General features: G+C 47.3%; 1 protein-coding gene across 3 annotated transcripts; it reads left to right on the forward strand.

Annotated features, from left to right (window-relative positions):
- The first annotated feature begins 2,595 nt into the window (after window positions 1-2,595).
- Window positions 2,596-25,256, forward strand: LOC107123654. 3 transcript variants are annotated; one of them, XM_015426942.1, is made up of 3 exons: window positions 2,596-2,714; window positions 15,336-15,413; window positions 22,904-25,256. In XM_015426942.1, exon 3 carries the CDS (start codon window positions 22,930-22,932, stop codon window positions 24,067-24,069), a length of 1,140 nt encoding a protein of 379 aa, XP_015282428.1. In that variant the 5' UTR covers window positions 2,596-2,714; window positions 15,336-15,413; window positions 22,904-22,929; the 3' UTR covers window positions 24,070-25,256. The 3 variants fall into 3 exon arrangements, with proteins under 3 accessions (XP_015282428.1, XP_015282444.1, XP_015282434.1); XM_015426948.1 differs by lacking the exon at window positions 2,596-2,714 and adding an exon at window positions 5,455-5,556; XM_015426958.1 differs by lacking the exon at window positions 15,336-15,413.
- Window positions 25,257-27,113: the final 1,857 nt, after the last annotated feature.

Below are 27,113 nucleotides of genomic sequence, written 5' to 3' on the forward strand. Positions count from 1 at the left end.
CCCCCCCCAAAAATCTGAATGCTAGACCGGCCATCTGTTATTGGAATGTTTAAAATGTATGTTGTTTAATACTGTAGGTTTATGGTTTTAATTGGTTTTATAACAGCATCTTTTAAACTGCCCTGAGCCCCGCATAGGTGGGGAAGGGCGGTTAAGAAATCCAACGAAATAAATAAATAAATGATTGTTTATTAATGCACTAATAGGAGATACAGAACGTAATGCAAAGCATCCGTCTGCCAAGTTGTTTCTCTGACTTAAGCCAGGAAAGCTAGCAACTTTTATACCTTTGAAATGACATCTACAGGTTTACATTCTATAGAAAACACGTTATTGGCTCACAGATACATTGGCATCATATGCTGATACAACCCCACTGGAGACCCCCTTATCTGGGGTCCAATTACATTCGTGTGCATCCATTGATCAATTGCTTCTAGAATAAAAGGCACAAGGACTTCCTTTTGGAAGTATTCGAGGACCCCTCTGGCACTCTGGATAGATAAGAGGTGCGATTTATGACACTTGCGGAGGGGTCTCCCAGACTCAGAGGAGCCTTAGCTACAAACATAAATTTTATGCCCAGGGATGCCAGGCCCTTCTTTCTACCATAGCATATTGTAAAAGCATAAATTTCCCACTTATGCAGGGCTTCTCTTCATGATAAAACAAAGGCATTCAGGCTTTTAACCTATGTCCTTCAGCTATTACATACAAAGCTTGCTTTTGCTTTGGGAAAGAACAACGGAAAAGATACCTTCCCAACCACACAGGACAGTGGTGGCGAACCTATGGCACGGGTGCCAGAGGTGGCACTCAGAGCCCTCTCTGTGGGCACGTGTGCCATCGCCCCAGCCAAGCCTAGACCATCGTTAAAGTGTCGAATTCTCTGCCAAATAATTTTAAGTAAATGAAAGCCTTTGGGATTGCTTTCCTTACTTTGTTTGGATCATCTTAAATTAATGAGTTGTTTTTTCTAAAGTAAAACCTCAGTATTCAGGTTAAATGGCCGTGTTGGCACTTTGCGATCAATAAGTGGGTTTTGGGTCGCAGTTTGGGCACTCGGTCTCTAAAAGGTTCGCCATCACTGACATAAGTTGTTAACACTAAAAAGGAATTTAATAAAGAAAACATTATTTTCACTGAGAAGCATAACATCAGACTTGGCACCTCTTGCTTCTAGTATTCTTAATAGAATAAGATCAATTCCCACCTATGTGGGAGCATTCCAGGTGTTTCTTAAAATGGCTTTTCATTTTACACTTCCCACAGCTTCCGTTGTCCACCCTCTCCTCCTAGGGTTGCCAACATCCAGGCAGGGGCTGGAGAGCTCCCAGAATAACAACCGATCTCCAGGCTACATACATTGCTTACTATTTATTTATTTGAAGCATTTATTCCCCTTCTCCTGGAGCAAATGGCTGCTTTGGAAGGTGAAGGGCATGTCATTATACCCTACCGGGGTCCCTCTCCCCCCTAAGGCCCACGCTTCGCTAGCTGGGGATGCCAGTCTCCAGGTGGGACCTGGGGATCCCCCGAAATTACAACTCATCTCCAGATTGGCTGCTTTGGAGGGTGGACTCTATGGCACCCCACTGATGTCTCTGTCCTCCCCAGGCCCCATCCCTGAAGCTCTAAGATTTTCCCAACCTAGATCTAGATGCGTAGCTGTGTATGTCTGTCTGTCTGTAGCCATCTTTCCTGAGCGAAGACAAAAGATGTGTGAGCCGGAGGCTACAAAACTGTGAGCTGCGGTGGCTCAAGTGGTTAAGATGCTGAACTGCAGGCTGTGGAAGGTCGGTAGTTCAGCAGTTCGAGACCCGAGTGCGCCACATGATGGAGTGAGCTCCCGTCTCTAGTTCCAGCTCCTGCCAACCTAGCAGTTTGAAAGCAAGAAATTGCAAGTAGATAAATAGGGACCACTTCGGTGGGAAGGGAACAGTGTTCCATGCGCCTTGGTGTTTAGTCATGCCGGCCACATGACCACGGAAACATCTTCGGACAGCGCTGGTTCTTCGGCTTTGAAACATAAGCACCGCAACCCTAGTTTCGACTCGAGCAAGGGAACCTTTAGTTTACCTTTAGCTCACACCAGTGTTCCCTCTAAGCTGAGTTAGTGTGAGCTAGCTTATCAGTAGGAACAGCTTATTACCGTGACCTTGTCCCTTTCTTGTTATTTTCCACTTGTTCCACTAGAGTTCTTTAGCCTCTGGCTCACACATTTTTTGTCTTAGCTCAGGAATTGGTTCCAGAGCAAAGTAATTGATGCAGTAGACAAATCTCTCGCTCACAACTTTAATGCCCGTAGCTCACAAAGTAGACTTTTTGCTCACAAGACTCGACAGCTTAGAGGGAACACCGGCTCACACTAACGCAGCTTAGAGGGAACACTGTGTTCCAGACCTGGAGATGGCAACCCCATCTCCTCCCTCTCTTCCTCCCCCCCCACTTCGATTTTTCCCGCCTAAAAAAACAGCCCCCTTGAACGTTCCAACCCGCGCGGGAGCGGAGCGGGGAACGAAGACACCCTCCCGGCCGAGCCCTCTGCGCACGCGCCGCTCCCCGTCCCGCGCGCGGGTGGAGGGCGGAGCTCTCGACCCGGAGGGGCCACAATTTGCGCGCGCAGAGCGGGTCTCATTGTCCCGGGATCGTCAGCAGCGGCGCTCGCGCGAGGAGGCTTCGGGGCTTTCCAGAAAGGAGGCGGGCGCGTGCAGGTGTGTTGTTGTTGTTGGGGGGTTTTTTTTGGGGGGGGGGAGGAGGAGGAGGGAACGCTTCTTTTCCTCTTTCTCCCCCCCCCCCCCCCCCCGGGAGACGGGCGGGGCGTTCTTTCTTTCTTTTCTTTTTTTTACAATATAATGTATTAAGTTTTCGTAACATAATAACATGCATATACAAAATGGTGTATTGAGTACATATAAAATTGTAAAGTAGTCTTGTTTGGAGCTATGCAATATGGGGCGTTCTTTCTAACGGCGATGTGGGTTGTTTCTGATACAGGGATGCATTTTCAGAGGGAGGGGTCCAGAGCGAGGCTCTCCCCCCAACCTGTGGAGTCCCGTGACCAAAAACTCTACTTGGTGAGCTCCTGGCATTCAAGTTGTGAGCGAGCAGTTTGGCTGCTGCATCCATGAGTTTGCCTCTGGAGCCCTCCTTCCTGAGCAAAGACAAAAATCTGTGAGCTGGAGGCTTAAAAACGGTGAGCTAGCTCACGGTAGCTCAGCTTAGAGGGAACACTGCATCCTAACCAATGTTCCCTCTAAGCTTTGGAGTCTTGTGAGCAAAATTTTTACTTTGTGAGCCACTGGCATTAAAGTTGTGAGCGAGCCATTTGGCTACTGCATTCAATCAGTTTGCATCTGGAGCCCTCCTTCCTGAGCTAAGACAAAAATCTGTGAGCTGGAGGCTTAAAAACTGTGAGCTAGCTCACGGTAGCTCAGCTTAGAGGGAACACTGCTCCTAACCAATGTTCCCTCTAAGCTTTGGAGTCTTGTGAGCAAAATTTTTACTTTGTGAACTACTGGCATTAAAGCTGTGAGAGAGCCATTTGGCTACTGCATTCAATCAGTTTGCTCTGGAGCCCTCCTTCCTGAGCGAAGACAAACACCTGTGAGCCGGATGTTAAGAAACGGTGAGCTAGCTCACACTAACTCAGCTTAGAGGGAACAGTGGTCCACAGCGATGTTCCCTCTAAGCTGTGGAGTCTTGCGAGCAAAAATTCTACTTTGTGAGCTATTGGCATTAAGGTTGTGAGCGAGCGATTGGGCTACTGTGTAAATCGGTTTGCCTCTGGAGCCCTCCTTCCCGAGCCAAGACAAAAATGTGCGAGCCGGAGGCTAAAAAACTGTGAGCTGGCTCACACTAACTCAGCTTAGAGGGATCACTGGTCCAGAGCGGTGTTCCCTCTCAGCTGATTTAGTGTGAGCCACCTCACTGTTTTTAAGCCCCCGGCTCGCACCGTTTTGCCTTAGCCCAGGAAGGAGGGCTCCAGAGGCAAACTAATGGATGCAGCCGCTCACAAAGTGGGATCTTTTGCTCACAAGATTCCACAGGTTAGAGGGAGCGTTGGTCCAGAGGTAAGCCGTTTCAGGTGGGTGGTTTGGGCGGGGTCGTGGCGCTTTGCACGGAAACGCAGGTGCGTTTTGGAATGCAGTCGGAAGCGCTAGTTGCAAGTGCAACTAAGGGCAACCCAAGTGAGGATAGGGGCTAGCGAGTCTTTGCTAGGAGGAAAAGGCTGAAACGCTTCGGGTGGGGTTAAGACAAGTGTTTCCTCTAAACTGCGTGAGCGTGAGCTGGCTCACAGTTTTTTAGCCTCCGGCTTGCACATTTTTGTCTTAGCTCGGGAAGGGTGGCTCCAGAGCAAACTAATTGGTGCAACGTCCAAATTGCTCGCTCACACCTTTAATGCTAGGAGCTCACAAAGTAGAATGTTTGCCCACAAGACTCCACAGCTTTAGAGGGAGCATTAAGACATAATTTGTAAAATGACGAAGGGCGTGAAGAAAAGTGTAGAAAGACTTCTTTCTCCATTCCCTGCAGTGCTAAAGTGTTTGGGTCATGTGCCTGAACTGGTTCAGGATCTAGAAATGGAAATGCTATTTATTACAATGCATCATTAACTTGGGGAGTTTGTGGGTGCAGTGTGCAGCAGTCATATAAACCACTAGTTGTGACTTGAATGGCGCTTCCCACCAATGCTCCCTGTAAGCTGTGGAGTCTTGTGAGCAAAAATTCTACTTCGCGAGCTACTGGCATGAAATTTGTGAGCGAGCTTTTTGGCTGCTGCATGAAATAGTTTGCTCTGGGGCCCTCCTTCCTGAGCGAAGAAAAAAAAATGTGTGAGCCAGAGGCTCAAAAAACGGTGAGCTGGCTCACACTAACTTTGCTCAGAGGGAACACTGCTTCCCACCACCAAAAGGGGACGAGACAGCTTATTGGCTCTAGTTGTGAGGATATAATGGAACCTTCATGTTCAGAGGCAGTCTTATCTCTTGAGTGTCTGAAACTGGGGAAAGTAAGCATCAAGGGAGTCCAGTTGTTTTCATATTTATTAATTAATTAAATTAGTTTCTTAACCGCCCTTCCCCACTTGTGTGGGGCTTGGGTGGTTTACAGCAATTAATTCAGTATGTTTTCAAATCAAAACCATAAAAACATTTGGTATTAAAACTTTTCAAAGCATTTAAACAAAGTATTGAAACAGTTCCCACTTGAAAACAGATGTTTGGTCGCTGATTACTTGTCCTCTGTGTTCTCCATTCCCTTGGCTAAATATTTGCTTGCAGCTGATCTCTGTGTTTTTGCCTTCCGTCAAATCTCTTCCCATCTGGTTAGCTGATATTCGCTCTGTATAGCAGGGTCTTTGCAGGAAGAAGGGATGGTGATATGCCCTGGCATGCCTCAGCCGAGTGATTCACTCTGTTCGGTTTTCGGTTTCGATCTGGACTTCAACACATTGTCTCTGCTAAGGACCCGCTCGGCAGTTGGTTTCCTTTTTAGCGTGATCGGTGGTAACAAACGGATGAGGGGAGTGCTGTCTTTAGTGGGGAAAAGTTGTAAGTAAGTAGATTTATTGTATATGGCCACTGGCCATTACAATATGAAACTGCAATAAAAATACTTATAATTTAAAACGTTGCATTCAAGATGAAACTCAGTTATACAACTTAACATATACAGTCTGGAATTTTAAAAGCATGTTATTAATGCTTTATAACTCATTGTGGGACATGGGAAAAAGTTGTAAGAAAATGAGCTAATAGAAGAAGAGAAGAGATTGGATTTGCCAGTTTGGTGTAGTGGTTAAGTGTCAATTTGGTTGGGCCTAACAAATGGTGTAGTGGTTAGGTGCGCAGACTCTAACAGGGAGAACCGGGTTTGATTCCCCACTCCTCCACTCGCACCTGGCTGGATGACCTTGGGCAAGCCGTAGTTCTAATAAGAGCTGTTCTTGAAAAAGAGCAGTTTCTGTCAAGAGCTCTCTCAGCCCCACCTCCCTCACACAGTGTCTGTTGTGGGGAGGGGAAGGGAAAGGAGTTTGTAAGCCGCTCTGAGACACCTTTGGGTAGTGAAAGACGGGGTATAAATCCAATCTCTTCTCTTCTTATTCTCTTATTATACCTCGCCCTTCACTACCAGAAGGAGTCTCAGAGTGGCAAATGGAGGAGTGGGGAATCAAACCCGGTTCTCCCAGATTAGAGTCCGTGCACTTAACCACTATACCATTTGTTAGGCCCAACCAAATTGACCCAAAACCCTGCAAATGTTTGCACTCCTCAGAACGTTTTAGGAAGCTGGGTGCTGTAAAACCTTTAAAAAGATAAAGATAGAGCCGGGGTGGGAAAGCAAATATTTCAGGCTCTGGTTTTATGACCTGCATCTTACAAACATCCTCTGTGAAATGCAAGGGAGTATGGGGCTTAAGTTTACTGTGGTGTCAGGTTACAGCACATTCTCTGGGAAGAAGTGTTTTGGTGGCGTCTTCTCTTTGTCCACTCAGAAATAAAGGAAGAGATGAAAAAGAAGACGGGGCAGTGGGAAAAGAAAGTTTGTTTCACTAGAGGATCCCTGTGCATTTTGCACGCGGCTTAATTGGGGAACCTACAAGAACAGCCACAAAACCTTTTTTTAAAAAATCTATCGATCCTGAGAGCATAAATCTTTCAGAAACTTAAAAACCAAAGATGGATAATTTCTACAAAAATACACACTGAGCACGGTACAGCTGTGCTACAGGAGCTGTACACATACTTTATCTTACCCAGACATGAAGTGGTTGAGGTTTGTTTGTTTTTTTGTATGACAGGCTTACATATTTTTAGACTGAGCTGTTTCTACATACTTGCAAGGTCACAATCCATAGAAAATAGGGGGGGTTTTTTGGTTACATCTGGGATCTCCATCCAGTATATTCCAGTACTTGGATATGCTCTTACTGACTCCATCCGTCATGTGGCGTGCCCGTCTCCCAAGGTCAGCCTTTTCTAACTTTGAAGCCAACTATCTCAGCTCTGAGCTAAAAGCCTCAGAATAGGTTAGCTGTAACGTATGCTTTGGGCACCCTCTAGTGGCCAAGAGATTTCCCAAAACCAGGCCTCTGCCCTGGAAGTCTTTTATCGTGTTTCACAAACAGTTCTTTGGTAGCTGTAGCCAAAATAGGCCAAGGTACTGGGCTGAGACCGAAGCCCCAAAAACCCAAATAACACCACAGGAATATAACTCACAAGGTTTATTAAAAGAAGTTGTACAGGAGTAAATTAACTGTCCTAGAATCCTTTTTCAGGCTATAGTCATTTGACCTAGATGTTATCTGGTCAGACTGAAGGTACAGAGTTGAGAGAGAAAAGCCCAGAATCCAAGAAGCCCTGTGTGGTGTGGTTAAGAGTGTCAGACTAGAATCTGAAAGGTCTTGTTGTTGTTCTTCAGTCGCACGAACCACATAACGCCAGGCCCTCCCATTTGCTTAATCTCATGTTCGTTGCATCGATAACACTGACTTTCTCATCCTTTGCCATCCCCTTCTTCTGTTACCTTCAAACTTACCCAGCATCACGGTCTTCTCCAGTGAGCGCTCCCTTCTTTGGTGGCCAAAGTATTTGAGCTTCAGCTTCAGTCTCTGGCCTTCCAGGGAACAGTCAGGGTTGATTTCTTTTCGGATTGACTGATTTGATCTCCTGGCAGTCCAAGGGACTCTCAGGAGTCTTCTCCAGCACCATACCAGGTTCAAATCTCTACTTGTGCCATGGAGATTCACTGGGTGACCTTGGTTCAGTCGCCGTCTCTCAGCCTGACCTACCTCACAGGGTTGTTGTGAGGGTAAAATGGAGGAGAGGAGAATGAGGTAAGCCGCTTCGGGTCCCCACAGGGGAGAAAGGCGGGGTCTAAATGAAGGAAAATGAAATCAAAAAGGGTGGCTGGAAGGAGAGAAGGCCTGAAGGGTCTACACTAGAACGGATTATCTTGCTTTATGCCAGACTGCCTGCACCTGGTCTGACATCCTGGCCAATCTAGTATGCTGCTAGGACATGTGACTGCGTCCTTCTACAGCTGGCAGGGGCCCACAATCAGAGCAGCTTGCCCACGCCCGCCATTCCTGGCTCTAATGAGATGGAATGCGAGTGCAAACCTCCCTCTGCTCTCTGGCCTTGAAGTTCCCCGGGGGCGTGATCTCACTTGCACCTGTGTCTGTCTCCATCTCATCTCTTGAAACGGCACATTTGTGACCCTAATTTCCCAGAAGGGAACCTTCAGTATCTTGACTAGGTCCAAAAGCCTGAACCAAACTTTGAAAGGCCAAGAAGTGTCTAGACAAGACCCTTGACCAGGGATAAGTGGCTCCAGATTCTTCGTCTGCATTTCGCCCCGGGGACACCCCACTTTGGATCAGTTTTGAAACGGGGAACAGCACAGGTTCCCTCTAAGCTATGGAGCCCTGTGAGCAAAAATTCTACTTTGTGAGCTATTGGCATTAAAGCTGTGACTGTGAGCAGGAGATTTGGCTGCTGCATAAATTAGTTTGTTCTGGAGCCCTCCTTCCTGAGCTAAGGCAAAAATGTGTGAGCCAGAGGCTAAAAAACTGTGAGCTAGCTCACACTAACTCAGCTTAGAGGGAACACTGTTCCCTTGTAGGTCACAGTCTCCTGACTGTGGGGATGTACAATCTATGGCGGTCCAAAGCAGTGTTCCCTCTAAGCTGTGGAGTGTTGTGAGCAAAATTTCGTGAGCTCCTGGCATTAAAGTTGTGAGTAAGCAGTTTGGCTGCTGCATAAGTTAGTTTGCTCTGGAGCCACCCTTCCTGAGCGAAGACAAAAATGTGCAAGCCGGAGGCTAAAAAACTGTGAGCTAGCTCACGCTCACTCAGTTTAGAGGAAACACTTGTCTTAACCCCAACCGAAGATGTGCGAGCTGGAGGCTAAAAACCTGTGAGCTAGCTCACACTAACTCAGCTTAGAGGGAACATTGGTCCAAAGCTTACTGTGGGGTGCAAAGCTTCATAAAGCGTCATCAATATTTATGGTTGAAGTCGTGGATAAGGACCAAGGAAGTGTGAGTAAGGAACTGGGAACCGACTTCAGTCTCGTTCCCACACATGCTTCAGGAGATCTTTTAACGGGAGAACACAAAGATTGAACCTGGGATTTTCTCCATTCAGAGAGTTTTAGGAGCCAGTCTAGAATTTGGAGAACTACGCTCGAACCCCCACTCTGTCATGGAAGCTTGCTGGGTGACCTTGGCCCCAGCCCCCCACACTCAAGCCTAACCTGCCTTGCAGGGTTGTTGTGAGGATAATGAGGAAAGGAGAACACTGTGAGCTGTTTTGGGCCCCCATGGGTGTAGAAAGGTGGGGTATCCATGAAATAAACAATGCAGTGGATATTTCAGGCTTGGCTATACAGTAATGAGGAGCTGCGGTGGCTCAAGTGGTTAAGACGCTGAACTGCAGGCTGTGGAAGGTCGGTAGTTCAGCAGTTCGAGACCGGAGTGAGCTCCCGTCTCTAGTTCCAGCTCCTGCCAACCTAGCAGTTTGAAAGCAAGAAATTGCAAGTAGATAAATAGGGACCACTCCGGTGGGAAGGCGTTCCGTGCACCTTGGTGTTTAGTCATGCCGGCCACATGACCACGGAAACGTCTTCGGACAGCGCTGGCTCTTCGGCTTTGAAACGGAGATGAGCACCACATCCCTAGAGTCGGATTCGACTGACTTTCGAGCAAGGGAACCTTTACCTTTATACAGTAATGGCTTCCCCGCAACAACATATTTGGGAAGAGGTGGTGTTCCAATGCCCCCCCCCATGCTGAAAGACATAAATGTATAGTTTTTGTCTTTATCGGGGGGGGGGACGCTTCAGGATGTCCATGGCTTCAGAATTTCTGGAGCCACACTTTTTATTTCCTAATCTAGTATTTCAGTTCAGGACCTACAGTCAAAATAAATACGTTAAATCAGATAATGCTCCGTTGGGGGCACTGGACAATTTTTCATGTTCGTATTTTTCCAGAAAACTCTGGGTGTGATAGATCAGGGACTTGACAGATAGGTTTAAAAAAAAAACCACACCCTTCTGTTTTGTCTTGAAGTGTTCCTGATTTGTTGTCCACGTGTTATATTGTTTGTACAGTTTAAATTGGTATTCTTCTGTCACTGGGAGCAAATTGCCGGCTGCACTGTTTGTGGAGCACAAGTGTTGGAAGTACGTATCTTCGTAACTTTTTAAATGGAAGGTGAACTTCTCAGAAAGCTGAACTCTGGACCTTCTGCTTCTGTTGGCTTGCCCAGAATCTGGGCATTCGCACCAAACCCAGTATGTGCCCTTGGTTGGCGTCAGAATGAGCTGGGTCTCTTGACTTGTCTTCCTTCCTGAGCGGTATATAAATGCCTAGCAACAGTATTCCTCTTTAGTACCTGTAGATTTTCCAGGCTGTATGGCCGTGGTCTTGGCATTGTAGCCCCTGACGTTTCACCAGCAGCTGTGACTGGCATCCTCAGAGGTATAACACAGAAAGATGGAGTACTCTCTGTGTCAAGGTGAGAAGAAAAATGGTAGGCAGGTAATTTATATCTACTCAGGAAGGTGGGGTAGGGCTGAGTCATTATCTTGTAGGAGTTCCCCAGGCTGTGAACATGCTAACGGAGGTGCTTTCCTGAGCAGGTTCTTATGGATATGGATTGCCTGTTGAAATTCAATCTTTTCTGTAGTGTTATTGTAAGATGTAGAGCATTTTGTATTTTTTCAGGACAGGAAACCATGCCCTATTTATTTATTTTAAACTCTCTTCTTTCCTGTTGAAATTGTGTTTATGTTTATGAATCTCAGTAGCTTCCCTGTATAATCTGACATGGTAATTGGATGTGTTGTCCAGCCGTTCAGTGTCTTGGAATAAGATACTGTGTCCTGTTTGAGTTAGGCTATGTTCAGCCACTGCTGACATACACACACACACACACACTCTCTCTCTCTCTCTCTCCCCCCCCTCCCTGCCTTTTTCTTTCCCAGGTGTTCTTTGTATAGCTGTATAATAACCAGGGTCGGCCCTGACGTCCAGAGTTACTATTAGAAATGTGAAGGCCCAGAAAAATTCGGAAAAAAAACGTTCCCCCCCCCCATTTTTTTCCTGAAGCTTTTTTGTTTTTTTCTGAAAAATTGGAAAAATTGAAAAAAGAAAAGAAAAAAAATTGATTATGGAACGTTTTATTTTAACATGATGAATAAAATATTTTAAGACAAGGTGTTCAAATATTTTCCAAATCATTTCTAAGAAATTTCTCTGCACTGCGGACAAGCAAGTCCTAGGTTACAAACTGAACTCTCCAATGCAAGAACAAGATGCATTTCTTCCTTTAGGAGGTGCTATTGTCAGAAGAAAATAAAAAGGTTTCAGTTTTGTTTTTGCATGTGGGTGGGTATTCTGTTTGTAATACTTGTTTGGCTACACTATATTTTTAATATGCTAGTTGTGATAATTTCATGCCAAGTAAAAATGTCTATAGTCATATTTTATGTTCCTAAAGTAACAGAATGACTTTCAATCTAGAAAAGACAAAAGAAATGCTAATGTAGCATTTTTTTCATTTTTTCTAAAAATTTCCGTTTTTTCACGAAAAAAAACCGGGGTTTTTTCCGAGCGTCAAAATTTCCGGAAATTTTACATCTCTAGTTAGTATACAGAGGAAGGCAGTGGCAAACCACTTTTGTTGGTCTCTTGCCTTGAAAACCCTATGGGGGTCGCCAGGAGTCTGCTGCAACTTGAGAGCACTTTACACACACATGAATACTTGGAAGGTACCTCCCTGCCTCAGGGAGGAAGACACACAGAAAAGTGACTTTGGTGCAAACATATGTCTGTGTTAATGAGGTCTGGGTTAGAAAGAAGCGGTCCCCACTGGCTTCCAAGAAAGCTACTCTGTTCTAATGATTATTCCAGCACTGTCTTCAGTCCCCCCCCCCAGAGATTTTTATGGATTTAAACCCCAAGAGAGACACTGAGATTAGAATAAACAGCTTTGAGAGGGAAGGCCCCACATTTAGAAACAGAAGAGAAGAGATTGGATTTATACCCCGTCCTTCACTACCCAAAGGTGTCTCAGAGCGGCTTACAAACTCCTTTCCCTTCCCCTCCCCACAACAGACACCCTGGGAGGCAGGTGGGGCTGAGAGACAGAAACTGCTGTTTTTCAAGGATGGCTGTGCCAGAACTACGGCTTGCCCAAGGTCATCCAGCCAGGTGCGAGTGGAGGAGTGGGGAATCAAACCCGGTTCTCCCAGATTAGAGTCTGCGCACTTAACCACTACACCAAACAGGAATGACTCGGAAGTAGGAACGGTCCCTACGCTCTTCCAGAGACAATCTTGGTCTTCATACTCAGGGAGGGGCCGTGGCTCAGTGGCGGAGCCTCTGCTTTGCATGCAGATGGTCACAGGTTCCATCCCCAGCATCTCCAGTTAAAAGGATCAGGTGGTAGGTGATGAGAAAGACCTCTGCTTGAGACCAGTGTTCCCTCTAAGCTTGAGTTAGTGTGAGGTAGCTCACCGTTTTTTAGCCTCCGGCTCACACATTTTTGTCATCAGCAGCTGCCGCCTGTGCCCTAGAGACTCCAAAGGCCATTGAGGAGAATTATGTATTGATAAGGCCTTTTGTCTTGGTGGTGGCGAACCTACGGCACGGGTGCCAGAGGTGGCACTCAGAGCCCTCTCTGTGGGCACGCGTGCCATCGCCCCAGCCAAGCCCAGACCATCATTAAAGTGTCGCATTCTCTGCCAAATAATTTTAAGAAAATGAAAGCATTTGGGATTGCTTTCCTTACTTTGTCTTAAGTTAATGTATGAGTTGTTTTTTCTAAAGTAAAACCTCAGTATTCAGGTTAAATTGCACTTTGCGATAAATAAGTGGGTTTTGGGTCGCAGTTTGGGCACTCGGTCTCTAAAAGGTTCGCCATCACTGATCTATCTAATCCCCTTTTAAAGCTGTTTAGTCATGTGGCCATCACTACTTCTGGCAGCGAATTCTACATTTTAATCACTCTGTGTAAAGTAGATTCAGGTGGGTAGCTGTGTTGGTCTGAAGCAACAGAACCAAGTTTGGGTCCAGTGGCACCTTTAAGACCAACAAAGTTTAATTCTGGGTATAAGCTTCCGTGTACATGTACACTTCTTCAGCTACATGCAGAAGTGTGCATACGCATGAAAGCTTATAAATTAAAGGTTCCCTTGCTCGAAAGCCAGTCGAATCCGACTCTAGGGTTGCGGTGCTCATCTCTGTTTCAAAGCCGAAGAGCCAGCGCTGTCCGAAGACGTTTCCGTGGTCATGTGGCCGGCATGACTAAACACCAAGGCGCACGGAACGCTGTTCCTTCCCACCGAAGTGGTACCTATTTATCTACTTGCAATTTCTTGCTTTCGAACTGCTAGGTTGGCAGGAGCTGGAACTAGAGACGGGAGCTCACTCCGTCATGCGGCGACTCGGGTCTTGAACTGCTGAACTACCGACCTTCCACAGCCTGCAGTTCAGCGTCTTGAGCCACCGCAGCTCCTTATACCCAGCTTATACCCAGAATTAAATTCTGTTGGTCTTAAAGGTGCCACTAATCTCAAACTTGGTTTTTTTGTGAAGTAGCATTTCCTTTTGTCTGTCCTGAACCTACTGCCCACTGGTTTCATTCATCTCCAGTTTGGAGTGGGTCATACTTGCCTGGGTTAGATTCTTTGCTCTGGCTCTGAATTTCACTTTCGTCATTTCTGCAGTAGTAGTTCCATGGACAATCACATGGACTCTGGTACCAAGGCCTGCAACAAACCACAGTTCCAACTTTGCTCTCATATAGATCCCCGCAACGCCATCAGTGAGTGGACTAGAGATGTAAAATTTCCGGAAATTTTGAAGCTCGAAAAAAAAAAAACCGTTTTCCCCCGGAAAAAAACGGAAATTTTCGGAAAAATTGAAAAAATGCTACATTAGCATTTCTTTTGTCTTTTCTAGATTGAAAGTCATTCTGTTACCTTAGGGACATAAAATATGACTATGGACATTTTTACTTGGCATGAAATTATCACAACTAGCATATAAAATATAGTGTAGCCAAACAAGTATTACAAACAAAATACCCACCCACATGCAAAAACAAAACTGAAACTTTTTTATTTTCTTCTGACAATCGCACCTCCTAAAGGAAGAAATGCATCTTGTTCTTGCATTGGAGAGTTCAGTTTGTAACCTAGGACTTGCTTGTCCTCAGTGCACAGAAATTAGATCAATCTGATACCATATATATATATATTGTAGAAATGATTTGGAAAATATTTGAACACCTTGTCTTAAAATATTTTATTAATCATGTTAAAATAAAACGTTCCATAATCAATTTTTTTTCTTTTCTTTTTCCAATTTTTTGGAAAAAAACAAAAAGGCTTCAGGAAAAGAACGGAAAAAACCCCGGGTTTTTCCCCCGAATTTTCCCGTTTTTTTTCCGGGCCTTCACATCTCTAGAGTGGACCCAGCAACATCAGCCATACTACCTCAGGTTCATACTCCTCATCTTCTAATGTGGTTTATGCCATCATGTGTCAGCAATGCTCTTCCATGCTGTACAGTGGACAAACAGGCCAGTCCCTTTGACAAAGAATTAATGGACATAAGTCTGGCATCAGAAACCACAACATTTAAAAACCAGTGGGGGGGACATGTTAACCTTCCAGGACATCAGTTGCTGACCTGAAAGTAGCAGTTCTCTTACAAAGGAATTTCAAAGGGAGATTACAAAGAGAGACCGCTGAATTGCAACTGATAATGAAGCTCAAGACAATGCATCCCCCTGTACTGAATGAAGACCTAGGTTTCCTGTCTCATTACCAATGCTGATTTCTCCACGCCTACCAGCTCTCTGCATATCACACCTAATCCAATCACACCTGCTAATGTCATTAGGCACCTGAAGTCACTCCACTTTCCAGTGAATAGGACAGATGGTCTCACATTCTAGCTATATCTGGAGTAGTGACTCATGAAAGTTCACCTCCTGCCACAAATTGTGTTAGTCTTTAAGGTGCTGCTGGACTCTTGCTCTTTTCTATTGCTACAGTAGTGGTGTGACAGCACCTATTTTCTCGGGTTTTGTTCTGGCCTCACTTTGTAGCAACATCGGCTCCCCCACCCCACCTTGAAGAAACTGGGAAATGCGAATAAGGAAACGGGAACCCTTGCCCACTTCTCTTTTATACCTTTGTCTCTGTATAACTCGCCATTGCAAGCAGCTCTCTCTTGCTCTACCAAAGAGGGCGTTTGGTCCACGAATGCTTATGCTGTAATACAGGGATAATTCTTCAGTTTTGTTTTACTGTTAACAGGCACCCAGAAAACTACCCCTCTGGATTTGGTTTCTCATCCCCGGACGAAAAGAAGCCGAAGAGGAGAGCTGAACCCAGGTTGGATGATTTTAGGGCTTGGGCCCTTGTATTTCTTTTGTGCTTGCTTCACTGTTGGGTTTTTCTTAGGGGTTGCCAGCAATACTCCCTCTAAACCGTGGAGTCCTGTGAGCAAAATGTCTACTTCGTGAGCTGCTGGCATTAAAGTTGTGAGCGAGCCATTTGGCTACTACATACATTAGTTTGCTCTGGAGCCCTCCTTCCCGAGCTAAGACAAAAATGTATGAGCCGGAGGCTAAAAAACTGTGAGCTAGCTCACACTAACTCAGCTTAGAGGGAACACTGGTTGCCAGCTCAGGGCTGGGAAATAACTGGAGTTTTTGTGGGTGGAGCCTGGGGGGGGGGCTCCCGTGGGGTAGAATGCCAAAGAGTCCGCCCTCCAAAGCAGCCATTTTCTCCAGGCGATCTGATCTCTGCCGCTGGGAGATCAGTTGTAATTCCCGGAGATCTCCAGCCACCACCTGGAGGTTGGCAACGCTAGTTTTTCTTGAAGATGTTTTCTTAATATTTTCAAGCGGTTGATGTTGATTTTTATACGGGGGGTTGGATTTTTTTTTTAATCATTCCAGGCTGCTGTTAAACATTCTTTTAAAAATGTGTTCAGAGTGTTAAAAACTTTCTGCTGTGCCCAAGGTAAAGGTTCCCTTGCTCGAAAGTCAGTCGAATCCGACTCTAGGGTTGCGGTACTCATCTCCGTTTCGAAGCCGAAGAGCCAGCGCTGTCCGAAGACGTTTCCGTGGTCATGTGTCCGGCATGACTAAATGCCAAGGTGCACGGAACGCTGTTCCCTTCCCACCGAAGTGGTACCTATTTGTCTACTTGGCAATTTCTTGCTTTCGAACTGCTAGGTTGGCATGAAAGCTTATAAATTAAAGGTTCCCTTGCTCGAAAGCCAGTCGAATCCGACTCTAGGGTTGCGGTGCTCATCTCCGTTTCCAAGCCGAAGAGCCAGCGCTGTCCAAAGACGTTTCCGTGTTCATGTGGCCGGTATGACTAAACACCAAGGCGCACGGAACGCTGTTACCTTCCCACCAAAGTGGTACCTATTTATCTACTTACAATTTCTTGCTTTCGAACTGCTAGGTTGGCAGGAGCTGGAACTAGAGACGGGAGCTCACTCCGTCACGCGGCACACTCGGGTCTCGAACTGCTGAACTACCAACCTTCCACAGCCTGCAGTTCAGCATCTTAACCACTTGAGCCACCGCAGCTGTGCCCAAAGATGGGCATAAATTTATTTTCTAGGAGAGGTATATGCCACCCCCTCCAGGTGTTGGATATTGTAACTCTGCGTGCAATAGGAGCTGGGAGGGAAAGGGTTAAGAGAATTTTCTCTCTCTGGGGTACACTTGGCAGCCCCCCCCCCCAAATTGGTTAGATTTTGAGCGTTTGTGGCTCTCTCTTGCCTTTTCTGTTTCATCTTCGCCTCTTTTTTACCTGGGCTTTGACCTGTAGCAAGTTAACCTTTTTGAAGTTAACCTCTTCCCCATAAATGTCCCTACATAAGTATATCATATAATCATAGAATCATCGAATGTCAGAGTTGGAAGGGACCTCGCAGGTCATCAACCCCCTGTACTCTGCAGGAGCACAACTGAAAGATAGCCCTACATACCTACAACATACCCGAAAGATGGTCGTCCAGCCTCCGCTTAAAAATGTCCAGTGAAGGAGCCTCCACCGCCTCCCGAGGCAGTCTGTTCCACTGCTCAACCACTCTGACAGTTAGGAGTTAGGAAGTCTCTCCTGATATTTAGCCGGTATCGACTCCCTTGTAATTTCCACCTGTTAGCTCTAGTCTTGCAATCTGGAGCAAGAGAGAATAGATCCACTCCACCTTCTACATGACAGCCCTTCAAATACTTGAAGACTGCAATCCTGTCCCCTCTAAGCCTTCTCTTTCCCAGGCTAAACATACCCAACCCTTTCAGCCTTTCCTCATAAGACTTGGGTTCCAACCGTCTCACCATCCTGGTTCCCCTCTTCTGGACACGCTTGAGCTTCTCAACGTCCTTCCTAAAATGAGGTGCCCAGAACTGGACACAGTACTCCAGGTGAGGCCTGACCATAGCAGAATAGAGCGGAACTACCACCTCCCGTGATCTGGAATCAGTGTTCCCTCTAAGCTGAGTGTGAGCTAGCTCTCAGTCTTTTAGTCTCCAGCTCGCACATTTTTGCCTTCGCTCAGGAAGGATGGGCTCCCGAGCAAACTAATTTATGCAGTCGCCAAGTTACTCGCTCACAACTTTAATGCCAGTAACTCACAGAGTGGAATTTTTGCTCACAAGACTCTACAGCTTAGAGAGAGCATTGCCTGTAATGTGTGCTTCTGTTTTTGTAAGTAAAATTTCTTCTTCTTGCTCCCAGTGGAGTCAGAGCATCTTTGTAATTGGTTTGAACATAATTTCCCCCCTTAACTGGGAAACACAGAGAGTCAGGGGCACTGTGAAAAAGCTTCTGCATTTCTAAGGCAAACCCAACAGCAGGAGCCCAAGGCATAATAAAGAAAATACAGAAATAAATTCCTCCTGAAACATTTCTCTTCCTGTGTGGCCTGGCGGGGGTGTTTGGCGTTTTCCCCAGCCCTGCCAAAACTAATTGCCCAGTCAAGTGATGCATTATCTCCTCTTTGTTATAAAGGAGGTTGGATGGTAAAGGTAAAGTTTCCCTTGCTCGAAAGCCAGTAGAGTCCGACTCTAGGGTTGAGCACCGTTTCAAAGCCGAAGAGTCAGCGCTGTCCGAAGACGTTTCCGTGGTCATGTGGCCGGCATGACTAAACACCAAGGCGCACGGAACGCTGTTACCTTCTCACCGAAGTGGCACCTAGTTATCTACTTGCAATTTCTTGCTTTCGAACTGCTAGGTTGGCAGGAGTTGGAACTAGAGACGGGAGCTCACTCCGTCATGCGGCACACTCGGGTCTCGAACTGCTGAACTACTGACCTTCCACAGCCTGCAGTTCGGCGTCTTAACCACTTGAGCCACCGCGGCAGGTTGGATGGTACCCCTTGGCAAACGGAATGAAGGTTTTGTGCTGGATCAGAGTAGGGGGAGGAAGAGGGACGGCCGATGAAGGGATTTGTCTGCCACCTCTTCCTACCTGCAGCACGATTCCAAAAATTGTAGAGTGTGTTTGTGTGTGTGTGCGTGTGTGTGTGTGTGAAGCGCCATCAAGTCGCTTACGAAAACAGCCTTGCTCAGGTCTTGCAAGCTTGCAAACAGTGGAATAGGTGGCCTGAGAAGGTCGATGGGGTAGCCGCGTTTGTCTGTAGTGGTAGAAAAGGGCAAGAGTCCATTAGCACCTTAAAGGGTAACAAAATTAGTGGCAGGGGAGGAGCTTTCGTGAGTCACTCGCTGCTCACATCTCTTATTCCTGTCCTAATAGCCACTCTTAAAGTATATATTAGCTGTTGTAGCTCCGCATGCAGGAGGATCTGAGAGCCAGTTTGGTGTAGTGGTTAAGTGTACGGACTCTAATCTGGGAGAACCGGGTTTGATTCCCCACTCCTCCACTGGCACCTGCTGATGTGACCTTGGGTCAGTCACAAGCTCTGGCACAGTTGTCCTTGAAAAAGAGCAGTTTCTGTCAGAGTTCTCTCAGCCCCACCCACCTCACAGGGTGTCTGTTGTGGGGAGGGGAAGGGAAAGGAGTTTGTAAGCCGCTCTGAGACTCCGAGTGAAGGGCGGGGTATAAATCCAATCTCTTCTTCTCTACTTAAGATAATTCATTCTCTCTCTCTCTCCCCCCTCCCCCCCTCCTCTCTCCTTGGCCATTGCTTGCCTTCTGTGTTTCATATTTCACAGGACCTCTCTTCTTATAGGCAGTTTGGTGTAGTGGTTAAGTGCAAGGTCTCTCATCTGGGAGAACCGGGTTTGATTCCCCACTCCTCCACTTGCACCTGCTGATGTGACCTTGGGTCAGTCACAAGCTCTGGCACAGCTGTCCTTGAAAAAGAGCAGTTTCTGTCAGAGCTCTCTCAGCCCCACCCACCTCACAGGGTGTCTGTGGTGGGGTGGGGAAAGGAAAGGAGTTTGTAGGCCGCTCTGAGACTCCTAGCGGATAGTGGAGAGCCAGTTTGGTGTAGTGGTTAAGTGCGCGGACTCTAATCTGGGAGAACCGGGTTTGATTCCCCACTCCTCCACTTGCACCTGCTGATGTGACCTTGGGTCAGTCACAAGCTCTGGCACAGCTGTCCTTGAAAAAGAGCAGTTTCTGTCAGAGCTCTCTCAGCCCCACCCACCTCACAGGGTGTCTGTTGTGGGGAGGGGAAGGGAGAGGAGTTTGTAAGCCACTCTGAGACTCCAAGTGAAGGGCGGGGTATAAATCCAATCTCCTCTTCTTCTTCTAGTGAAGGGTGGGGTATAAAACTAATCTCCACCTCCCCCCCCCCCAAACCTGGGCTTGGAGCTGTAGCAAGTTAACCTATTTGAAGTTAATCTGTTCACAACAAGTTAAATGTCCCTACATGAATATGTCATGTATGATGTGGTTCTGTGTCCGTAAGTAAAATGTCTTTCTCTTGTTACCATTGGACTCAGGTCATCTTCGTAATTGGTTTGAACAGTGTTTTTCCCTTCACCAGGAGATGTGGAGAATCGGGGATACTGTGAAAAAGCACCTGTGCTTCCAAGGCTAATGACATTTAACCCACTAGTATATAACCGCTGGTGGTCACCCTGTCATGATCTGGCCTGTGCCAGTATGGCCTAGCCAGCCTAAGAGGCCTGGGTGGCAGTAGGAGGCGGCTAGGCCTACAACTCCCAGAAGGCATTGGGAGAGTCAGAGAAGATTCTAAAGAGACTGTTAGAGTCTGTTGGGAACGAAGTCTGGGGGGAAAGACAGTTTAAGGCAGTTGCGGGCTGCTGGTTGATGGTAGCTGGAGTCTCTGAGTGAGACTTAGTCCTTTGCCTCCCTGCGGCTGGGTCTCGTGAGAGACAGGCCGGGCTGGGGGAAGGAGGAGCTTGAGTGAGTTAGGCAGGCTGGGACCTGATAGGAAAAGCCCAGTAAGGCAGTGGCGTTAGTTTATTTTCATTTGACCTTTCCCTCTGTTACCCAGTTGACGCACCTTGCCCAATTTTCCTCATAAACCCTGTTCTGTGTGATTTGGTTGGTGTCTGCCTGGGTCATTCACGCCTGTAACACTCGGTTAGCAAGGGCTTGAAGGGAAGCTACCCTGGGACTCCCGAGGGACCCGAAAGTCCAGGGTGGTGGCGGCGAAAACCCAAAGACCCCTCTGGGGGTCATGACCAGTGTTCCCTCTAAGCTGAGTTAGTGTGAGCTAGCTCACAGTTTTTTAGCCTCCGGCTCACACATTTTTGTCTCAGCTCAGGAAGGAGGGCTCCAGAGATAACTAATTTATGCAGTAGCCAAATCACTCGCTCACAACTTTAATGCCAGTAGCTCACAAAGTAGAATTTGTGCTCACATGACTCCACAGCTTAGAGGGAACATTGGTCATGACACACCCCCACAGAGAGAATAATGCACTTTTCATCCACTCTCTTTGCATTTTGCAACTGGATTTTACTGTGTTGAAATCCACTTGCGGTCGCTAAATTGCATTGAAAATGGATGATTCAAAGTATGTGAAAGTGTCACATTGTCTCTGCGGCTGTGTCCCAGTAGCTGTTCACGGTGGAGCAGCTTCTGTGGTTTGCTGGCTCATCTCAGGAATTGTTCGCTGGCGGGAAGCGCCCTAAGAAATCTGCAACCCGATTGGTAAATCAGGACTTCTGGCACACCTATCCGAGACACAGAAAGAACCAAAAGGGGGAGATGCTGTTAACTACAGTGATGTTGAGTATTTTGATAGGATTTGGGGGCTTTTGTAGCTTTCGGGGAGAAGAAACCAACCGTATGAGGAAAGGCTGAGAGACTTGGGAATGTTTAGTCTGGAGAAGAGGAGGTGGGGGGGGGGGCAGTGTTCCCTCTAAGCTGAGTTAGTGTGAGCTAGCTCACAGTTTTTTAGCCTCTGGCTCAGCAGATTTTTGCCTTAGCTCAGGAAGGGATGGCTCCAGAGCAAACTAATTGATGCAGCAGCTGAATTACTCGCTCACAACTTTAATGCCAGTAGTTCACAAAGTAGAAGTTTTGCTCGCAAGACTCCACAGCTTAGAGTGAGAATTGGATGTGATGGCTCTTTTTTTAAGTATTTGAAGGGCTGTCACTTAGAAGAAGAAGAGATGGGATTTATACCCCGCCCTTCACTACCCAAGGGAGTCTCAGAGCAGCTTACAAACTCCTTTCCCTTCCCCTCCCCACAACAGACACCCTGTGGGGTAGGTGGGGCTGAGAGAGCTTTGACAGAAACGGCTCTTTTTCAAGAACAGCTCTTATCAGAACTACGACTTGCCCAAGGTCATCCAGCCAGGTGCAAGTGGAGGAGTGGGGAATCAAACCCGGTTCTCCCAGATTAGAGTCCGCGCACTTAACCACTACACCAAACTGACTCTCAAGGAGAAAGCAAGGAGGAGGAGAGAATGTGAATTCCCAACTCCATGAGCAGAAAACCATAACTGGGAGCCACCAAACTGGCTCTCAGGAGGACAGGGATCTGTTCCTGTTGGTAGCAGAGGTCAGGCCACGCAATTATGGGTTTAAATTATAGGTGGAAAGGTACCAGCTGGAAATTAGAGAATTTTATTTTTACAGTCAGAGTGGTTCAGCGGTGGAATCAGCTGCCTAAGGATGTGGTGAGCTCCCCCTCCCTGGCAATCTTTAAGCTGCGGCTGGTCAAACGCTTGTCAGGGATGCTCTAGGCTGATCCTGCATTGAGCAGGGGGTTGGAGTAGATGGCCTGTCTGGTCTCTTCCATACACAACCCTAGTCTGCTAGTTCAGCAACACACAGAGAAAGTCTTCGAGAACCGTAATGACAAACCTCTTTATTGTGGATCTGAGCTAATTTGATAGGTGTTCTTGCTACAACCGACTTAACACCACCAGGATTCACTTACCTTGTGGCCGAATCCCAGTTAATTCAGGACATTTGGACATACTATTAAATCTGTATCCATTCCAATGTGTGGCAAAGTAGTGCGAACAAAGGCCTTGGGGGCATAAGAGACTCCCTTGTCTACAAGTTTACAAGTTTCGTTTATTGTCTTCGCCATTGGCCATAACAGCACAAAGTAAATCAAAGCACAACAGAAATATACATCAATAGCTTGCAGCAAGTCCTAGACCCCGTCTTATCTTTTTTGCCGCCAGTGCAAACAAAGCCATTCTGCTAGTAACATGTGCATCAGTATCAGAAAGCAAGAACACAGTCAAATCCTGCTCAGCAATTCCATTATACAGAGGTACAATAGGATAAATAAACCTTTGCCTAAGTGATTCGTGCCATAAACATCTCAGAATGTAATGCTTGACATCATCCACTTCATCCATACCACATAGGCATATTCTAGAAGCGGCAGGACTCCCTTGTCTAGCAGGTGTCTTTTTTCATTTGCAAGCTGTTTACCTTTTTCTTTCTGTTGTACTTGCAGAACAAGAATTTCCGCAAAGCTGAACAATGGGCAGACCCCGAAAAACCGCAGACGTGTCCTCCCCTCGGCCCGCCACCACGGCGCCAAAAGCCGCCCCGGCGGCCCCTCGCTCTTCAGCCTCGTCCAAGGCGACACCCGCTAGCGGCAAAGCTTCGAGCGCTCCAGCCGCGAAGAGCGGAGGTGGCAGGCGAGGACAAGGGGAGAAGCCAGCCTCCGTCCCAAGCGCCGGCGCGACAAGCCAGAGTTGCCAGACCAAGTCCGCGGCTGTACACGCTGGCGGTCAAGGAGATGCGAAGAGCAGCCGTGGCGCCAGAGCCAAGACCTCCACTGCCAGCGGAGGTGGAAAACCTCATGCCGATAACACCCATGTCGAGGTGGATAGTTATGCAAGCCCGTCGCTGGCTACCGCCAAAAAGCAAGGCAAGGCGAGTGGTTATTCCCCACCGCTGGATGTGGCTGAGATCGAGTGCCAGACGCGGGGTCAGCGGACGAACCCCGAATGGTACAAATGGAGGGAGAACCGTATCACCGCTTCGGTCGCCCCCAAGATCGCCAACAGCAAGTTTGCCAACGGGCGGAGCTCCGAGGTACCCCAGTCCTACCTGAAAGCCGTCGTGAACTCAGGTCCCAGCGTGACGACCCCAGCCATGTCCTGGGGTATCCGGAACGAGAAGAAAGCCATAGAAGCCTACGAAGCCATTAAGTCCAGCAAGAGCAGGAAGGCGGTGACGGTTGAAGACCCCGGGCTCTACATTGACAAGGGAAAGCCGTGGCTCGCCGCCAGCCCCGACGGGATCGCCCGGGAACCCCATACCGGTAAAAAGCTAGCCGTCGTGGAAGTCAAGTGTCCCTATAAACACAGAGACAAGACGGTGACGGATGCCTGCAAGGATAAAAACTTCTGTCTGGAGAAGGAGGGTGATTCCTATACGCTGAAGAAAGACCACCCGTACTACACGCAGGTGCAGTGCCAGATGGGAGTCACCGGCCTCAAGAAGGCCGACTTCGTCGTCCACACTAACAAAGAGACGGCCATCGCCCCCGTGGAGTTCGACCCCATTTTCTGGGACGCCACCGTGCCCAAGCTGGAGAAGTTCTACACGGATGCCGTAGTCCCGTACCTGGAGCAGAAGGAAAGTGCTGCCGCTTGGGCTAAAGAAGAATAAAGCGGCGGGGGAGTTCGAGCTTCCCGACTCTCCGAAAGACGTGCCTTCTCCTAGTAACCGTCAACTCTCTTTTCTGGTTTTTCCAACGGGTGTTTGAGAAAAAAAAAATGGTTTGCTGCATTCCTGTGCGTGAAAATGGGCTTGCAAATGGTGATTCGAGTTCCTGCCAGATTCCCCCTTCCCTGTCCACTTGCAGACTGCCAGCTATGCGAGGGAGCAGCAGAGCTACAGTAGCAACGTCCGTCTTTCCTCTGGGTCTTCTAGAAAAAGCAGGCAGTACTTGCTCTGGGCAATTCTAGACCAGGTCAGAGGACTTGAAGCCGCCACAGTACCTCCCTGCCACAAAGAATAGCGCTGCCCAGCCAGGTAACCTGACTTCTGGAAACATGTACGGAAAAGTACACTCGGTGCTCTTTTGTTATCCAAAGGCCATTTCACTGCCAGCTGAATTCTACTTCTGCTCCTTCCTCGAGAAGGAAGTGATCATTCTACCTGCCAGCCATCTGAAGAATCAATGAACGCTGCCCACTGAGACCGGAATGATGAATTTCAGCTTTTTGAGTAGACTCATTCTGATTTTTCCTTCCTGCTTTTTAAAAGGCGAGAGTCTACACAGTTTAAAAGGAGATGCTAGTACTTCGTCAAGACCCTGTGCAGGAGACTTTGATTTTGTCCCCCGGTGTTCTGTAGTTCTTCTGATCCGAACTGGATGAATGACTGGGTGGTGAAGAGCCGGAGTCTGGACAAGATCCAATTCAGAGCTGCAGTTCACGTATACAGGAGCAAGTGCTGCTGAAGTCTCTGGACCTCACGCCTAAATAAAATACGCAGAGGAGTAGGCTGCTAAAGGTTTTGCTGATATCAAACATGATATAACTTTTGGGATGATTTTTCTTATAGCCCTGCAGTCAGCAAGATGAGACGCCTCCTGTTCTTGCACATTTAAAACAGATTTATTTTTTTGTGCGGTTGTCAGTTTGAGAGTTACTATTTTTTCAGGCGTTTCAGCCCCTGGTGCTCTTTGCCACTTGGGAAGACAAGATACCCTTTAGATAACTTTTCATAAGCTTTTTTGGAGAATTGTTACTTTATTTAGGAAAAGGTTAGTTTACTTAGAAAAAGCTTAGTTTACTGTCAGACATTTGTTTAGAAGGCCGAACCGGCCAGCCAGATTGTACACTGTGGTTATTTTGGTTCGGCTGTGACTTCTGTTGAGCAAAAAAAAAAAAAAAGTAAAATAAAATAAATCACTTTGAACTATGTGTAGTCCCTGTGGTTTGGTGTTGAAGACATAATTGGAAGAAGAAGAAGAGATTGGATTAATACCCCGCCCTTCACTTGGAGTCTCAGAGCGGCTTACAAACTCCTTTCTCTTCCCCTCTCCACAACAGACACCCTGTGAGGTGGGTGGGGCTGAGAGAGCTCTGACAGAAACTGCTCTTTTTCAAGGACAGCTGTGCCAGAGCTTGTGACTGACCCAAGGTCACATCAGCAGGTGCAAGTGGAGGAGTGGGGAATCAAACTCGGTTCTCCCAGATTAGAGTCCGCGCACTTAACCACTACACCAAACTGGTGTAGGAAAGAGGATGGAAATGGGCTAGCAGAGGCAACAGGTACATATAAGAGAAGCCAATGCTGGATCAGGCCAGTGGCCCATCCGGTCCAACACTCTGTCACACAGTGGCCAAAAATAACAGGTGCCATCAGGAGGTCCAGCAGTGGGGCCAGGACACTGGAAACCCCCCCACTGTTGCCCCCCCCCCCCCCAAGCACCAAGAAGACAGAGCATCCCTTGCCCCAGGCCGAGAGTTCCTATCTATACCTTGTGGCTAATAGCCACCGATGGACCTCTGCTCCATATGTTTATCCCTCTTGAAGCCGTCCAGGCTTGTAGCCGCCACCACCTCCTGTGGCAAAGAATTCCAGGTGTTAATCACTCTTTGGGTGAAGAAGGACTTCTTTTTAATCCGTTCTAACCCGACTGGTCTGAGTTGGGATGGAATGGCTGGAAAGGAGGCAGGGAGTGTGTAGCAGGGATGTCAACCATTAAACCGATGTCCCCAACTTGATGCCCCTGGGCGCCACAGCACCAGGCTGACACCTTTCCTGGTGCCTGCCAAGTGTTTTTAGAATCTGGGAGGGCCTAGGTGGGGCATCGGGCCAGCAGGGTCTCTGATTGGCTGTGCACATTGAAAGCCATCCTGCTTAATATGTTAAGGAGTTAGTATTACAAGTGACCTATGACCTCGCTGTGTGAGATTTTGTGGTTGGATCTGCCTCCTGTGGCAGCCGTTTTGTGATTGTGCCCTCCACCCTGGGTCAGAGAATTCCAAAGATGCCAGCTGGTTTGAAACGGTTGGGGAGCCCTGGCTTAAATGGTAAGAACTTAGGATGTATGCCTTCCTGCAAACACTTGGGACCACTGTTCCCGCTGCTAACGCTACCTGCTGATGCTGTGGTACCTGCCGTATGTGCCAAGAAAGTGGGCAAGGCCATTGCCCGGTAGGTGGATCTGAGTTCGGAATCTTTTGGGTGGGAGTTGTGGCTGCCATTGGAGGATCTCCCAAGGTGGGGTATGCGGTGTTCCCTCTAAGCTGAGGTAGTGTGAGCTAGCTCCCAGTATTTTTAGCCTCAGGCTCGTGCATTTTTGTCTCAGCTCAGGAAGGAGGGCTCCAGAGCAAACTAATCTATGCAGCAGGCAAATTGCTCGCTCACAGGTCTAATGACAGGAGCTCACAAAGTAGAATTTTTGCTCACAAGACTAGAGATGTAAAATTTCTGAAAATTTTGAAGCTCGGAAAAAAAACCCCGTTCCCCCCCCCCCGTTTTTTTCCAGAAAAAAATGGAAATTTTCAGAAAAATTGAAAAAAAATGCTATATTAGCATTTCTTTTGTCTTTTCTAGATTGAAAGTCATTCTGTTACTTTAGGAACATAAAATATGACTATGGACATTTTTACTTGGCATGAAATTATCACAACTAGCATATTAAAAATATAGTGTATCCAAACAATTATTACAAACAGAATACCCTACCACATGCA

Source organism: Gekko japonicus, unplaced genomic scaffold (genome assembly GCF_001447785.1).
Source record: "Gekko japonicus isolate JY-2015 unplaced genomic scaffold, Gekko_japonicus_V1.1 scaffold238, whole genome shotgun sequence".
Lineage (NCBI taxonomy): Eukaryota > Metazoa > Chordata > Lepidosauria > Squamata > Gekkonidae > Gekko > Gekko japonicus.

Bases quoted from the DNA above. Each gene is read 5' to 3' on its own strand.
- LOC107123654 (XM_015426942.1), top strand. From the start codon at position 22,930: ATGGGCAGACCCCGAAAAACCGCAGACGTGTCCTCCCCTCGGCCCGCC.